This window comes from Nerophis lumbriciformis, linkage group LG04 (genome assembly GCF_033978685.3).
Source record: "Nerophis lumbriciformis linkage group LG04, RoL_Nlum_v2.1, whole genome shotgun sequence".
Classification (NCBI taxonomy): Eukaryota; Metazoa; Chordata; class Actinopteri; order Syngnathiformes; family Syngnathidae; genus Nerophis; species Nerophis lumbriciformis.
This window is the reverse complement of record NC_084551.2, coordinates 57,997,501-58,015,788: the sequence shown is the minus strand read 5'-3', so window position 1 is coordinate 58,015,788 and position 18,288 is coordinate 57,997,501. Positions and strand designations below refer to the sequence as shown.

Sequence of the window (18,288 nt, the reverse complement as noted above, 5' to 3'; positions counted from 1 at the left end):
CTGGAATGAAGTAGAATCTAAGTGGTTGTAAAGAAGTAGAAGTTGACTCTGGAATGAAGTAGAATCTAAGTGGTTGTAAAGAAGTAGAAGTTGACTCTGGAATGAAGTAGAAGCTAAGTGTTTGTAAAGAAGTAGAAGTTGACTCTGGAATGAAGTAGAATGTAAGTGGTTGTAAAGAAGTAGAAGTTGACTGGAATGAAGTAGAATGTAAGTGGTTGTAAAGAAGTAGAAGTTGACTCTGGAATGAAGTAGAAGCTAAGTGGTTGTAAAGAAGTAGAAGTTAACTCTCTGGAATGAAGTAGAAGCTAAGTGGTTGTAAAGAAGTATAAGTTGACTCTGGAATGAAGTAGAATCTAAGTGGTTGTAAAGAAGTAGAAGTTGACTCTGGAATGAAGTAGAAGCTAAGTGGTTGTAAAGAAGTAGAAGTTGACTCTGGAATGAAGTATAATCTAAGTGGTTGTAAAGAAGTAGAAGTTGACTCTGGAATGAAGTAGAAGCTAAGTGGTTGTAAAGAAGTAGAAGTTGACTCTGGAATGAAGTAGAATGTAAGTGGTTGTAAAGAAGTAGAAGTTGACTCTAGAATGAAGTAGAATGTAAGTGGTTGTAAAGAAGTAGAAGTTGACTCTGGAATGAAGTAGAATGTAAGTGGTTGTAAAGAAGTAGAAGTTGACTGTGTGTGTTCCTGCAGACCTGATCCTGCGCATGCTGGACTACGACCCCAAGAGCCGCATCACTCCATTCTACGCCCTGCAGCACAACTTCTTCAAGAAGACCACCGATGAAGGAACCAACACCAGTTCCTCCACATCCACCTCCCCCGCCATGGACCACTCCCATTCCACCTCTACTACCAGCTCTGTTTCTAGCTCTGGTAAACTAACTCTTTTATAGCTCTGATATACAAACTATTTTCTAACTCTGGTAAACAAACTCTTTTATAGCTCTGGTAAACAAACTATTTTATAGCTCTGGTAAACAAACTCTTTTATAGCTCTGGTAAACAAACTCTTTTATAGCTCTGGTAAACAAAGTATTTTATAGCTCTGGTAAACAAACTCTTTTCTAGCTCTGGTAAACAAAATATTTTCTAGCTCTGGTAAACTATTTTCTAGCTCTAGCAAACACACTATTTTCTAGCCCTGGTATACAAATTAACTCTTTTATAGCTCTGGTAAACAAACTATATTCAAGCTCTGGTAAACAAATTAACTCTTTTATAGCTCTGGTAAACAAACAATTTTATAGCTCTAGTAAACAAACAATTTTATAGCTCTGGTAAACAAACTATTTTCTGGTAAACAAACTAAGTTCTAGATCTGGTAAACCAACTAACTCTTTACTAGCTTTGGTAAACTATTTTATAGCTCTGGTAAAGAAACTATCCTTTATAAATCTGGTCAACTCTTTTCTAGCTCTGGTAAACAAATTATTTTCTAGCTCTGGTAAACAAACTAATTATTTTCTAGCTATGGTAAACTAACTAGTTTCTAGCTCTGGTAAACTAATTAACTCTTTTCTAGCTCTGGTAAACAAATTAACTATGTTGTTGCTCTGGTAAACTAATGAACTATGTTCTAGCTCTGGTAAACTAATTAACTATGTTCTAGCTCTGGTAAACTAATTAATTATGTTCTAGCTCTGGTAAACTAATGAACTATGTTCTAGCTCTGGTAAACTAATGAACTATGTTCTAGCTCTGGTAAACTAATTAACTATGTTGTTGCCCTGGTAAACTATTGAACTATGTTCTAGCCCTTGTAAACTAATGAACTATATATATATATATATTATTATTTTTTATATATATATATATATATATATATATTTTTTTTTTTTTTTTTTTTTAATATATATATATATATATATATATATATTTTTTTTAATATATATATATATTTATATATATATATATAAAAAAAAAATATATATCTATATATATATATCTATATATATAAATATATATATATATATATATATATATATATATACCGTATTTTCCGCACTATAAGGCGCACCGGATTATTAGCCGCACCTTCTATGAATTACATATTTCATAATTTTGTCCACCAATAAGCCGCCCCGGACTAAAAGCCGCGCCTACGCTGCGCTAAAGTGAATGTCAAAAAAACGCTGCGCTAAAGTGAATGTCAAAAAAACAGTCAGATAGTTCAGTCAAACTTTAATAATATATTGAAAACCAGCGTTCTAACAACTCTGTCCCAAAATGTACGCAAATGTGCAATCACAAACATAGTAAAATTCAAAATGGTGTAGAGCAATAGTAACATAATGTTGCTCGAACGTTAATGTCACAACACACAAAATAAACATAGCGCTCACCTTCTGAAGTTATTCTTCATTCGTAAATCCTTCGAATTCTTCGTCTTCGGTGTCCGAATTGAAAAGTTGCGCAAGCGTGGGATCCAAAATGGCCGGTTCCGTCTCGTAGAAGTCATCGGGAGTCAGTGTCGCTGTTGTTCTGTGAATCCTGCCTTCCGGAAAGCTCGGACCACAGTTGTGACCGAAATATCTGCCCAAGCATTTACGATCCACTGGCAAATTTTGGCGTATGTCGTCCGAGGCTGTCTGCCCGTCTTAGTGAAGGTGTGTTCGCCTTCGGAGCTGTGTGAAAAAAGCCACCCGGCCTCTTCGCGTAAACTTCCCTTAACCACTCGCTCATCTTTTCTTCATCCATCCATCCCTTCGAGTTAGCTTTTATGATGACGCCGGCTGGAAAGGTCTCTTTTGGCAAGGTCTTCCTTTTGAATATCACCATGAGTGGAAGTTAGCATGGCAAGCTAGAACCACAGTGAAGGATGACTTCTCATTCCCTGTGGAGCGAATATTCACCGTACGTGCTCCCGTTCCACAGTGCGGTTCAGTTGCTGTGAAATACGGTAGTAATCCGTGTGCGGATGGAGAGATTGCGTCTTTTTATGAACCGGATCGTTTAGTAGGAGCCATTTTGTGGTCTTTACAGATGTAAACAGGAAATGAAACGTACGGTGATATCCGCGCGTTTTTTCTTCTTCTTCCGGGGGCGGGTGAAGCGCTTCCTGTTCTATGGGGGCGGGTGAAGCGCTTCCTGTTCTATGGGGGCGGGTGCTTTCCTTGGCGGTTGCTTGCGTAGAAGAAGAAGCGCTTCCTGTTCTACCGGGGAAAAAAGATGGCGGCTGTTTACCGAAGTTGCGAGACCGAAACTTTATGAAAATGAATCGTAATAAAGCGCACCGGGTTATTAGGCGCACTGTCAGCTTTTGAGAAAAATTGTGGTTTTTAGGTGCGCCTTATAGTGCGGAAAATACGGTATGTGTGTACATACACCTGTGTACTGCATATTTATATATATGTGTGTACATACACCTGTGTACTGCATATATATATATACATACATTAGACTTCAAACCCTAGTTACGTTGAATGAGTTTAAAGCTTCTGTGAAAGGATGACAGTCTACCTTGTCTGTATGCACATGTGTCATGTCAGCAAGTTTTAATGTTGTAAATGTGATGTTTTATGTATTTGTTTACTGTTTTTAATGTAACCTTGCTGCTGCCCTCTTGGCCAGGTCTCCCTTGGAAAAGAGATCTTTGATCTCAATGGGATTTTACCTGGTTAAATAAAGGCTAATAAATAAAATAAATAAATATATATATATATATATATATATGTATATATATGTGTGTGTGTACATACACCTGTGTACTGCATATATATATATATATATATATGTGTGTGTGTGTGTGTGTGTGTGTACATACACCTGTGTAATGCATATATATATATATATATATACTGTATGTGTGTGCATACACCTGTGTACTGCATATATATATATATATATATATATATATATATATATATATATATATATATATATATATATATATATATATATATATATATATATATACTTTACATTTATATACTTAATACTTGACATTTATACATATCATACTTTACATTTACTCTTCTCTGAGCTGCCACCTTACCGTGGTAGAGGAGTTTGCGTGTCCCAATGATCCTAGGAGCTATGTTGTCCGGGGGCTTCCATGCCCCCTGGTAGGGTCTCCCAAGGCAAACTGGTCCTCGGTGAGGGATCAGACAAAGAGCAGCCCGAAGACCTCTATGAAGAACATGAACAAAGGACCCAGATTTTCCTTGCCCGGACGCGGGTCACCGGGGCCCCCCTCTGGAGCCAGGCCCGGAGTTGGGGCATGATGACGAGCACCTGGTGGCCAGGCCTGTCCCCATGGGGTCCGCCCGGGAACAGCCCAAAGAGGCAATGTGGGTCCCTCCTCCAATGGGCTCATCACTCATAGCAGGGGCCATAGAGGTCGGGTGCAGTGTGAGCTGGGCGGAAGCCGAAAGCAGGGCACTTGGCAGTCCGATCCTCGGCTACAGGAGCTAGCTCTTGGGACGTGGAACGTCACCTCGCTGGGGGGGAAGGAGCCTGAGCTAGTGCGTGAGGTGGAGAAGTTCCGCCGAGATATAGTCGGACTCACTTCGACGCACAGCAAGGGCTCTGCAACCAGTTCTCTTGAGAGGGGCTGGACTCTCTTCCACTCTGGCGTTGCCGGCAGTGAGAGGCGACGAGCTGGGGTGGCAATTCTTGTTGCCCCCCCCGACTCAAAGCCTGCATGTTGTAGTTCAACCCAGTGGACGAGAGGGTAGCTTCCCTCCGCCTTCAGATGGGGGGACGGGTCCTGACTGTTGTTTGCGCTTAGGCGCCAAACAAGCCATGGAAAACGACTTCCGGACGGCTTCGACGCGATTCTGGACCACCATCCGCCGCCTCAGGAAGGGGAAGCAGTGCAATGTCAACACCGTGTATGGTGCGGATGGTGTTCTGCTGACCTCGACTGCGGATGTTGTGGATCGGTGGAGGGAATACTTCGAAGACCTCCTCAATCCTACCAGCATGTCTTCCTATGAGGAAGCAGTTCCTGGGGAATCTGTGGTGGGCTCTCCTATTTCTGGGGCTGAGGTTTCCGAGATAGTTTAAAAGCTCCTCGGTGGCAAGGCCCCGGGGGTGGATGAGATCCGCCCGGAGTTCCTTAAGGCTCTGGATGTTGTGGGGCTGTCTTGGTTGACAAGACTCTGCAACATCGCGTGGACATCGGGGGAGGTACCTCTGGATTGGCAGACCGGGGTGGTGGTTCCTCTCTTTAAGAAGGTGTGTTCTAACTATCTTGGGATCACACTCCTCAGCCTTCCCGGTAAGGTCTATTCAGGTGTACTCTAGAGGAGGCTACGCCGAATAGTCAAACCTCGGATTCAGGAGGAACAGTGTGGTTTTCGTCCTGGTCGTGGAACTGTGGACCAGCTCTATACTCTGGGCAGGGTCCTTGAGGGTGCATGGGAGTTTGCCCAACCAGTCTACATGTGCTTTGTGGACTTGGAGAAGGCATTCGACCGTGTACCCCGGGAGGTCCTGTGGGGAGTGCTCAGAGAGTATGGGGTAACGGACTGTCTGATTGTGTCTGTCCGCTCCCTGTATGATCAGTGTCAGAGTTTGGTCCGTATTGCCGGCAGTAAGTCAGACCCGTTTCCAGTGAAGGTTGGACTCCGCCAAGGCTGCCCTTTGTCACCCATTCTGTTCATAACCTTTATGGACAGAATTTCTAGGTGCAGTCAAGGCGTTAAGGGGATCCGGTTTGGTGGCTGCAGGATTAGGTCTCTGCTATTTGCAGATGACGTGGTCCTGATGGCTTCATCTGGCCAAGATCTTCAGCTCTCACTGAAACGGTTCGCAGCCACTGGGATGGGAATCAGCACCTCCAAGTCCGAGTCCATGGTTCTCGCCCGGAAAAGGGTGGAGTGCCATCTCCGGGTTGGGGAGGAGACCCTTCCCCAAGTGGAGGAGTTCAAGTACCTCGGAGTCTTGTTCACCAGTGAGGGAAGAGTGGATCGTGAGATCGACAGGCGGATCGGTGCGACGTCTTCAGTAATGCGGACGCTGTATCAATCCGTTGTGGTGAAGAAGGAGCTGAGCCGGAAGGCAAAGCTCTCAATTTACCGGTCGATCTACGTTCCTATCCTTACCTATGATTATGAGCTTTGGGTCATGACCGAAAGGACAAGATCACGGGTACAAGCGGCTGAAATGAGTTTCCTCCGCCGGGTGCCGGGTCTCTCCCTTAGAGATAGGGTAAGAAGCTCTGCCATCCGGGAGGGGCTCAAAGTAAAGCCGCTGCTCCTCCACATGGAGAGGAGCCAGATGAGGTGGTTCGGGCATCTGGTCAGGATGCCACCCGATCGCCTCCCTAGGGAGGTGTTTAGGGCACGTCCGACCGGTAGGAGGCCACGGGGAACACCCAGGACACGTTGGGAAGACTATCTCTCCCAAGGAACGCCTCGGGATCCCCCAGGAGGAGCTGGACCAAGTGGCTGGGGAGAGGGAAGTCTGGGCTTTCCTGCTTAGGCTGCTGCCCCCGCAACCCAACCTTGGATAAGCGGAAGAAGATGGATGGATGGATGGATGGATATATATATATATATATATATATATATATATATATATATATATATATATATATATGTGTACATACACCTGTGTACTGCATATGTATATATATTTATATATATATATGTGTGTGTGTACATACACCTGTGTATTGCATATTTATATATATACATGTGTACATACTATTGTGTACTGCATATTTATATATATATATATATATATATATATATACATATATATATATATATATATATATATATGTGTGTGTGTGTGTGTGTACGATCACCTGTGTACTGCATATATATATATATATATATATACATATATATATGTGTACATACACCTGTGTTCTGCATTTTTATATATATATATATATATATATATATATATATGTCTGTGTGTGTACATACACCTGTGTTCTGCATATTTATATATATGTGTGTGTATAAATGTGTATACATAAAGTTCTATATATTTACGTGTATATATGTATGTATATATACATATATATGCATATATGTGTGTGTGTTTGTATGTGTGTATGACATATGTAAATACGTTTGTATGTATATATATTGTTTGTGTGTATATATATATATATATATATATATATACCTGTATATATATATATATATATATATAAAAATGCAGAACACAGGTGTATGTACACATATATATATGTATATATATATATATAAATATGCAGTACACAGGTGTATGTACACACACAGACATATATATATGTATATATATATATATATATATGTAGGTGTGTGTATATATATACACATGTACACAATATATATTCATACAAACAATAAAGATTAAAAGACAATGTGAGTTTAAGATTAAAAAAATCTATGTATATAAATACACACATATGTATAATTGATGTTGTTTGTGTCATGTGAAGTATGAACCTACTACAGAACGTTAATGTTGTTTTTTTCAGGTGGCTCCAGTGGTTCCTCCAACGACAACCGCAACTATCGCTATAGCAACCGCTACTACAACTCTGCTGTGACACATTCAGACTACGAGATGACCAGCCCTCAGGTATAAATCAATAATACATCCATATTACAACCATATCACATCCATCTTACATCCATATTACATCCATATTACATCCATATTACAACTATCTTACATCCATATTACATCCATATTACATCCATATTACAACTATCTTACATCCATATTACATCCATATTACAACCATATTACAACCATCTTACATCCATATTACATCCATCGTACAACCATATTACATCCATATTACATCCATATTACAACCATATTACATCCATATTACATCCATATTACAACCATATTACATCCATATTCATCCATATTACATCCATTTTACAACCATGTTACATCCAGATTACATCCATATTACATCCATATTACATCCATATTACAACCATATTACACCCATATTACACCCATATTACATCCATATTACATCCATATTACATCCATATTACATCCATAGTACAACCATATTACATCCATATTACATCCATATTACAACCATATTACATCCATATTACATCCTTATTACATCCATTTTACATCCAGATTACATCCATATTACATCCAGATTACAACCAGATTACATCCATATTACATCCATATTACAACCATATTACATCCATATTACATCCATATTACACCCATCTTACATCCATATTACATCCATATACATCCATATTACATCCATCTTACATCCATATTACATCCATATTACAACCATATTACATCCATATTACAACCATATTACAACCATATTACATCCATATTACACCCATATTACATCCATCTTACATCCATATTACATCCATATTACAACCATATTACAACCATATTACATCCATATTACAACCATATTACATCCATCTTACATCCATATTACATCCATCTTACATCCATATTACAACCATATTACATCCATATTACAACCATATTACATCCAGATTACATCCATATTACATCCAGATTACAACCAGATTACATCCATATTACATCCATATTACAACCATATTACATCCATATTACATACATATTACACCCATATTACATCCATATTACATCCATATTACATCCATATTACAACCATATTACATCCATATTACATCCATATTACAACCATATTACATCCATATTACATCCATATTACAACCATATTACATCCATATTACAACCAGATTACATCCAGATTACATCCATATTACAACCATATTACATCCATATTACACCCATCTTACATCCATATTACATCCATATTACAACCATATTACATCCATATTACATCCATATTACACCCATCTTACATCCATATTACATCCATATTACAACCATATTACATCCATATTACAACCATATTACATCCATATTACACCCATATTACATCCATATTACATCCATCTTACATCCATATTACATCCATATTACAACCATATTACAACCATATTACATCCATATTACAACCATATTACATCCATTTTACATCCATATTACATCCATCTTACATCCATATTACAACCATATTACATCCATATTACATCCATATTACAACCATATTACATCCATATTACATCCATATTACAACCATATTACATCCATATTACAACCATATTACATCCATATTACAACCAGATTACATCCAGATTACATCCATATTACATCCAGATTACAACCAGATTACATCCATATTACATCCATATTACAACCATATTACATCCATATTACACCCATCTTACATCCATATTACATCCATATTACAACCATATTACATCCATATTACAACCATATTACATCCATATTACACCCATATTACATCCATATTACATCCATCTTACATCCATATTACATCCATATTACAACCATATTACAACCATATTACATCCATATTACAACCATATTACATCCATTTTACATCCATATTACATCCATCTTACATCCATATTACAACCATATTACATCCATATTACAACCATATTACATCCAGATTACATCCATATTACATCCAGATTACAACCAGATTACATCCATATTACATCCATATTACAACCATATTACATCCATATTACATACATATTACACCCATATTACATCCATATTACATCCATATTACATCCATATTACATCCATATTACAACCATATTACATCCATATTACATCCATATTACAACCATATTACATCCATATTACATCCATATTACATCCATATTACAACCATATTACATCCATATTACATCCATATTACATCCATCTTACATCCATCTTACATCCATCTTACATCCATTTTACATCCATCTTACATCCATCTTACATCCATCTTACATCCATATTACATCCATATTACATCCATCTTACATCCATTTTACATCCATTTTACATCCAGATTACAACCAGATTACATCCATATTACATCCATATTACATCCATATTACACCCATATTACACCCATATTACACCCATATTACATCCATATTACATCCATCTTACATCCATCTTACATCCATTTTACATCCATATTACATCCATATTACATCCATATTACACCCATATTACATCCATATTACATCCATCTTACATCCATTTTACATCCATATTACATCCATCTTACATCCATCTTACATCCATATTACATCCATTTTACATCCATCTTACATCCATCTTACATCCAGATTACAACCAGATTACATCCATATTACATCCATATTACATCCATATTACATCCATATTACACCCATATTACATCCATATTACATCCATATTACATCCATATTACAACCATATTACATCCATATTACATCCATATTACAACCATATTACATCCATATTACATCCATATTACATCCATATTACAACCATATTACATCCATATTACAACCAGATTACATCCAGATTACATCCATATTACATCCAGATTACAACCAGATTACATCCATATTACATCCATATTACAACCATATTACATCCATATTACACCCATATTACATCCATATACATCCATATTACATCCATCTTACATCCATATTACATCCATATTACAACCATATTACATCCATATTACAACCATATTACAACCATATTACATCCATATTACACCCATATTACATCCATATTACATCCATTTTACATCCATATTACATCCATATTACAACCATATTACAACCATATTACATCCATATTACAACCATATTACATCCATCTTACATCCATATTACATCCATCTTACATCCATATTACAACCATATTACATCCATATTACAACCATATTACATCCAGATTACATCCATATTACATCCAGATTACATCCATATTACATCCATATTACAACCATATTACATCCATATTACATACATATTACACCCATATTACATCCATAATACATCCATATTACATCCATATTACATCCATATTACAACCACATTACATCCATATTACATCCATATTACAACCATATTACATCCATATTACATCCATATTACATCCATATTACAACCATATTACATCCATATTACATCCATATTACATCCATCTTACATCCATCTTACATCCATCTTACATCCATTTTACATCCATCTTACATCCATCTTACATCCATCTTACATCCATATTACATCCATATTACATCCATCTTACATCCATCTTACATCCATTTTACATCCAGATTACAACCAGATTACATCCATATTACATCCATATTACACCCATATTACACCCATATTACACCCATATTACATCCATATTACATCCATCTTACATCCATCTTACATCCATTTTACATCCATATTACATCCATATTACATCCATATTACACCCATATTACATCCATATTACATCCATCTTACATCCATTTTACATCCATATTACATCCATCTTACATCCATCTTACATCCATATTACATCCATTTTACATCCATTTTACATCCATCTTACATCCAGATTACAACCAGATTACATCCATATTACATCCATATTACATGCATATTACATCCATATTACACCCATATTACATCCATATTACATCCATCTTACATCCATATTACATCCATATTACATCCATATTACAACCATATTACAACCATATTACATCCATATTACATCCATATTACAACCATATTACATCCATATTACACCCATATTACATCCATATTACATCCATATTACATCCATCTTACATCCATCTTACATCCATATTACATCCATCTTACATCCATATTACACCCATATTACATCCATATTACAACCATATTACAACCATATTACATCCATATTACATCCATATTACATCCATATTACATCCATATTACATCCAGATTGCATCCATATTACATCCAGATTACATCCATATTACATCCATATTACATCCATATTACATACATATTACAACCATATTACATCCATATTACATCCATATTACACCCATATTACACCCATATTACACCCATCTTACATCCATCTTACATCCATCTTACATCCATATTACATCCATATTACATCCATATTACATCCTTATTACATCCGTATTACATCCGTATTACAACCGTATTACATCCATATTACATCCATATTACAACCATATTACATCCATATTACAACCATATTACAACCATATTACAACCATATTACAACCATATTACATCCATATTACATCCATATTACAACCATATTACATCCATATTACATCCATATTGCAACCATATTACAACCATATTACACCCATATTACAACCATATTACACCCATATTACATCCATATTACAACCATATTACAACCATATTACATCCATATTACAACCATATTACATCCATATTACAACCATATTACATCCATAATACAATATCCATCCATCCATTTTCTACCGCTTGTCCCTTTTATACTATAAATGAGTAAACATAGCATAGTAGATTTATTATAGTACAGTAAATATATTGTATATATACTGTAGTAGATGTATTGTAGTAGTATTGCAGTAGTACTGTAGTAATACTGTGTTGTGAGCAGCAGATGAGGATATGTATATATACTGTAGTAATACTGTAGTAATACTGTGTTGTGAGCAGCAGATGAGGATGTGTATATATACTGTAGTAGTATTGCAGTAGTACTGTAGTAATACTGTGTTTTGAGCAGCAGATGAGGATGTGTATATATACTGTAGTAGTATTGCAGTAATACTGTAGTAATACTGTGTTTTGAGCAGCAGATGAGGATGTGTATATATACTGTAGTAGTATTGCAGTAATACTGTAGTAATACTGTGTTTTGAGCAGCAGATGAGGATGTGTATATATACTGTAGTAATACTGTAGTAATATTGTGTTTTGAGCAGCAGATGAGGATGTGGCCCAGCAGCAGCGATGGAGGAGGCGGAGTCGGAGGCGGGGCCCAGGAGGGCGGGGCCTACACGCAGTTGCTGCTCCATAAGCCCGCCCCCTCCCAGCAGCACCAGCGTCACTTCCTGGAGCAGCCCCACCCCCACCACCCCCACCCCACCTACGCCCACCACGGCAATGGCGGGCGCCTGCGGCAGAGCGGACAGAGTGCGGCGGCGGGCGGCGGCCAGCAGGGGGCGTCGCCCCAGATGAGCGACAGCATGGATGTGGGCGTGTCCCTAGGGCTGCACCACCTGGGGGCGGTGTCTTCCATGGAGGCGTCTCAGTTCGGCTCCGCCTCCCTGCCCGTCGGACTGTCGGCCTTCCGGACTCGCACGGCCCCCGCCGCCCCGGGGCCGCAAGCCCCGCCCCCCGAGGACTACTACCCCGCCTCCAACAACAATAACCTGGCGGCGGGCGGCCGAGGGAGGCCGGACTCTGACGAAGGAGCGGCCAACTCTTGATAAAAGCTCAAGTGCGCCCTAAAGCCATAGCCGGACGCCATCTTCTTGTGGCTGGGACTGCATGACAGGAGAGGAGGATGCTGGGAAATTTATCATCGCCTGCTTTCTTTCGCCAACCTGTCAGCCCGGGGGAGGGGAGCGAGGAGGAGGAGGAGAAAGAGGAGGGGGAGGAGGGAGAGGGGAGGTTGATGTTTGTAGAAGGAGGAGGAAGAGGTGGAGGAGGAAGAGGTGGAGAAGGAAGTGGAGGAGGAAGAGGTGGAGAAGGAGGTGGAGGAGGTGGGCCATTGAGGACTCTTGAGTGTCATGGCGAGAGAGAGGACTCCTCCCCCCCTCCGTGCTGCTATCACCATGACAACAAGTCGGTTGCTGCTAACATCCACACAGACTTTGACATGTCAATGTATTTATTACTATTTAACTCCTTTGTTTGGTTGCCTTCTTTCTGCAGGAGAGCTCTGATTGGCCGCAGCAACCAATGACAGGTTGTGGGGGCGGGGCTAGGGTTGGGGGGAAATCAAGTTGGATATATAATAAGAATAAAGAGTATACTTTTGCACACCAAAGTCAAACAAACATGCTTCTTCCTACGCTGTGCCTTATTGATTATTGCACACCATTGACAGCAGTATCAGGCTTCCCTTGATAACTTATTGATTATTGATTATTGCACACCATTGACAGCAGTATCAGGCTTCCCTTGATAACTTATTGATTATTGATTATTGCACACCATTGACATCAATGTGACTTTTCTGAAGGTGTTTGTGTAGGCGGAGGTCATAGATGTAAGAAGATAAAAGGTGTTTGTGTAGGCGGTAGAGATGCGCGGATAGGCAATTATTTCATCCGCAACCGCATCAGAAAGTCGTAAACCATCCGCCATCCACCCGATGTAACATTTGATCAGAACCGCACCCGCCCGCACCCGCCCGTTGTTATATATCTAATATAGACGATGCAAGGCATTAGTGAGGTTATAAAGCTTTTGCCTGTTAAAGAAAGGAGACTGATCCAATGCAGCACAGACATTCGCGTGCCACGCTGTCACGACCCAGACGCACACCAGTGCGCAATCATATGGGAGCCGCGCTGAGCGCACCTCCAAGCGCGTCTTGCTGTCGGCGACGGCCGGGTATGGGCCCGACGCTCCAGCGCCATCCATTTTCAGGGCTAGTTGATTCGGCAGGTGGGTTGTTACACACTCCTTAGCGGGTTCCAACTTCCATGGCCACCGTCCTGCTGTCTATATCAACCAGGGTGAGCCCCACCCCTTTCGTGAGCGCACTGCGCGCGGAGTGACCCCTGTTACGCGCCCCCGGCAACAGGGGTGGCGGGCAGGTAAGCTGCGCGGGCGGAGCGCGCGGAGTGACCCCTGTTACGAGCCCCCGGCCACGGGGGTGGCGGGCAGGTAAGCTGCTTACCTGCTGCGCGTGACGCCGGCCGCGGCGAAGGCGGACGAGGCGGGGTGTCGGTGCGGTGGGCGCGGTGGTGACCCTGGACGTGCGTCGGGCCCTTCTCGCGGATCGCCTCAGCTACGGCTCCCGGTGGGGCCCTCTCGGGGGAAGGGGCCTCGGTCCCGGACCCCGTCGAGGCGTCCCTTCTCCGCTCCGTAAAAGTGTCCATCTCTTTTCTTTTTTTTTCTTCTGTTGTGGCATATGCAGCAGGTGCCTGCTCGTTTTTCGTATGTGGGTAACAACATTTAACTATGTATATATATTTACGAATTGGTTTAACTGCCACCCGCCTGAATCTATTTAAAATCTAATTTTATTTTTTTTCAACCGCCCGACCCGACCCGACCCGACCCGCGGATAAAATCTAATTTTTTTAAATTTCATCCGCCCGATCCGCGGATAATCCGCGGACTCCGCGGTTGTGCCCGCAAACCGCGCATCTCTAGTAGGCGGAGGTCATAGATGTAAGAAGATAAAAGGTGTTTGTGTAGGCGGAGGTCATAGATGTAAGAAGATAAAAGGTGTTTGTGTAGGCGAAGGTCATAGATGTAAGAAGATAAACGGTGTTTGTGTAGGCGGAGGTCATAGACGTAAGAAGATAAAAGTATGAACTCCTAGCAGACAACAGTGTCATTAAAATGTGGAAATAACTATTGACTAATGGTCAATATATTTGAAAAAGAGTGGTGAGGCAAGAAGAAATATGATCTGGTACTTGAATGTGTGCAAGAACAAGCTGCTTTGTCAAAGTGCAGAACACTTCAACATTTCAAAAAAACAAAATGAAAGCAGAAACTAAGTTCCATAAACCGGACAGGGAATTTCCCCAAGCCTGAGATTGACAGCTAAGTCAGCCAATCGTGTTGCACTTGTGCTCAGAGCCCAGATGTAGACGTCAAGACTCCCCGGATGAAGACACAATGATTGGCTGACTTAGCTGTCAAGCTAGGATTGTGGGACATTCCCTTTCCGGTTTATGAAACTAATGTTTTGTCATTTTGTGTGTGTGTTTGTTTCATTTGTGAAGTGTTTCATCAGTCATTTCCTTTTCTGTCATTTGTTTGTGTGTTTGTTTCACTTGTGAAGTGTTTCATCAGTCATTTTCTTTTCTGTCATTTCGTTTCATGACATTGTTGAGTGTGTGGGAACTCCACTACCCAGCATGCAACAGTAGTGACTAGTTGAGTGGTTGTTTGTCTAGAATGTGGTTATGCATTTATTACAATTAGACAGACTACACAATACTGGTAAGCTTGTTTTTGTCTGTACATTTTGTATATTTATAAGAAAAGTGAGGAAGGATGGCTTCGTTTCATGAGTAGACATTCGTAAAGAAATATGTTAGCATAAAAATTGGGACATTTTTCAGTTTCTTTTTTATGAGTCCTAAAAATAACACCCAGAGCCTAGAAGTCAATGTAATAATCCCATCATAAATGATCAATAGCAGAATGATTTATTCTTTATAAAGCTGTTTTATGTCGTCGTCAGTGGCGCGGGTTACACCGGAAGTACAGCAATCCAGGCCGTAACTTCTTGTTTATGTTGGCGCCTCACACAAACAACCAATCATACGCCTTCTTATTCTTATTCTTTGCATTGATTGGCGGGCGGCATCGCAGTATTCCTTGCAGCCATTGGCTGTCGCCTGCCGAAACAAAAGCAAAGGTAGCGACGAAGCACATTTGAAATTCGCCGTGACCATTTTGTATTTAATTGTACAATAAAAGTCAGCCCGAACTGAAAATATGACTTGCACACATTAAAATGTGAGAGAAAAACAAACAAGTAACTTGTTTCAGTAATGTTATTTAGTTCAAATGAACATGCTGATGGGGGAAAAAGTCATTCATTACTTTAAACAGTAAACATTTGTCTCTTGTCGTTACTTGACATCTAAGGCAGTACAACAAAGACTAATGTGGTGACATTGAAGCAGGAACTTGATGGTTCAACAATGCGTTATTAGCTTTTTGAAGGAACTATTTCATGGTGATGCAGTTCTTCCTAAGGCCAGCAGGGGGCAAGAGTGAGTTAGGTGGAACCCTAATTAAAGCAGAAGAAGAAAGAGGGGGCGGAGCGGAAGTCCACATTGAAGTTCCGGTCTGTCGTCTTCCGGCCCGGCAAGTGATTTCAGTCAAATAATATCAATATTCAGTCAAGAGAAAGAAGATTAAACAGGAGCAAGAGGGAAATTACATCAATATTCAATGAACAAAAAGAAGCGTGTTTCCGGAAAGAAATAAAGGTACAAATGACTCCTGCAATGTTTTGTGTTGCTTTATGAACTTGGGAGTGACGACTAATGTTCAGCTTCTCTCAAACTGCAGAATATCCTCCCAATTCCAAAACATTCATGTTATTCAAACATGTCCGCTAATAACGTTTACATTCCAATTCCAAAACATTCATGTTATTCAATATGTCCGCTAATAACGTTTACATTCCAATTCCAAAACATTCATGTTATTCAAACATGTCCGCTAATAACGTTTACATTCAGCAACAGTGACAAGTGGACAGATCGATCCAAATATCGACATTGTTGCTACCTGGTTGAAGTGTTTCAGGCAAAATAACTAAAGTCTGAAACGGAAGAAGAAGAATGATTCATCTCTATTATGCCTTTTAAATGTTTATGGCACAGACTTTATTCCACATTGGGACGGTGAAGTGTTTGCGGTGCAGTTTGACGATACAAGTGTTGCTACATGATATCGATACTGTATGTCAGTCGATGTATGTATCGTTACAAGTATTTCCTCAGAAGGACGGGTTGAGGTTAAAAAGCTGCAGCTGTGTGATAAAGCAACTGTTGCAGATCAAGATGAGCAGAGCAGGCGCGCCTACAGTCTTCTCACGCTCGCTTCCTTGCTTCCCAGTCAGCCAATGAGGACAATAGCGGTCCTCGGCGGGGGCATCGGGGGGCTGGCAGCGTCTTACTACCTGTGCAGGAGCCCCCAGGTGACCAAGGTACACCTGGAATACTTCCAACAAATACAACTTAGGTCCATGTACTTCAAGCCTTCTGTGGTCCTCAGGTGGTTCTACTGGAGTCCAGCAGTCGTCTGGGAGGATGGTTGTGGTCCACAAGAAGGCCCGACGGTGCCGTGTTCGAACATGGACCCAGAGGGATTCGACCTGCCGGGGCCGTGGGTCACAACACTCTTAATATGGTAGGTCTTCTTTCATACCTTCATTCATCTGTGGAAGCCCACCACAAACACATTTGTGGAGACCTATCACAAAGATATTTAGGTTACATGGTAAGCCTGATTTTACTTTAATTTAATTAAGACACGCCTCCAGGTGATTGTTTAATTTCATTAAGACACGCCTCCAGCTGACTACAATCCTGGGTGTTGGTCAGCTTTAGGGGCATGTAGAGTTGGGTGTCATCATCATAACAGTGAAAGCTAACGTGTATGATGTCATCATCATCATAACAGTGAAAGCTAACACCTACGATGTCATCATCATAACAGTGAAAGCTAACACGTATGATGTCATCA

The 18,288-nt window shown here is 40.1% G+C and overlaps 2 protein-coding genes across 5 annotated transcripts in view; both read left to right on the top strand.

Annotated features, from left to right (window-relative positions):
• The window catches only part of dyrk1b (dual-specificity tyrosine-(Y)-phosphorylation regulated kinase 1B), a 117,461-nt gene extending 103,984 nt beyond the window's left edge, over positions 1 to 13,477 (top strand). For 2 of the 3 annotated variants that reach the window (XM_072913092.1, XM_072913091.1), the window contains exons 11-13: positions 689 to 871; positions 7,419 to 7,522; positions 12,816 to 13,477. In XM_072913092.1, coding sequence (XP_072769193.1) covers positions 689 to 871; positions 7,419 to 7,522; positions 12,816 to 13,322 — 794 coding nt within the window. In that variant the 3' untranslated portion in view covers positions 13,323 to 13,477. Of the gene's footprint in view, positions 1 to 688; positions 872 to 7,418; positions 7,523 to 12,546; positions 12,781 to 12,815 lie in introns of those variants that run through there. The other variant, XM_072913093.1, reaches the window with a different exon arrangement.
• Positions 13,478 to 16,841: 3,364 nt separating this feature from the next.
• Positions 16,842 to 18,288, top strand: part of ppox (protoporphyrinogen oxidase) — a 41,935-nt gene continuing 40,488 nt past the window's right edge. Inside the window, exons 1-3 of one of the 2 annotated variants that reach the window (XM_061946144.2) lie at positions 16,842 to 17,024; positions 17,659 to 17,749; positions 17,818 to 17,952. In XM_061946144.2, coding sequence (XP_061802128.2) covers positions 17,666 to 17,749; positions 17,818 to 17,952 — 219 coding nt within the window. In that variant the 5' untranslated portion in view covers positions 16,842 to 17,024; positions 17,659 to 17,665. Of the gene's footprint in view, positions 17,025 to 17,597; positions 17,750 to 17,817; positions 17,953 to 18,288 lie in introns of both variants that reach the window. The other variant, XM_061946151.2, reaches the window with a different exon arrangement.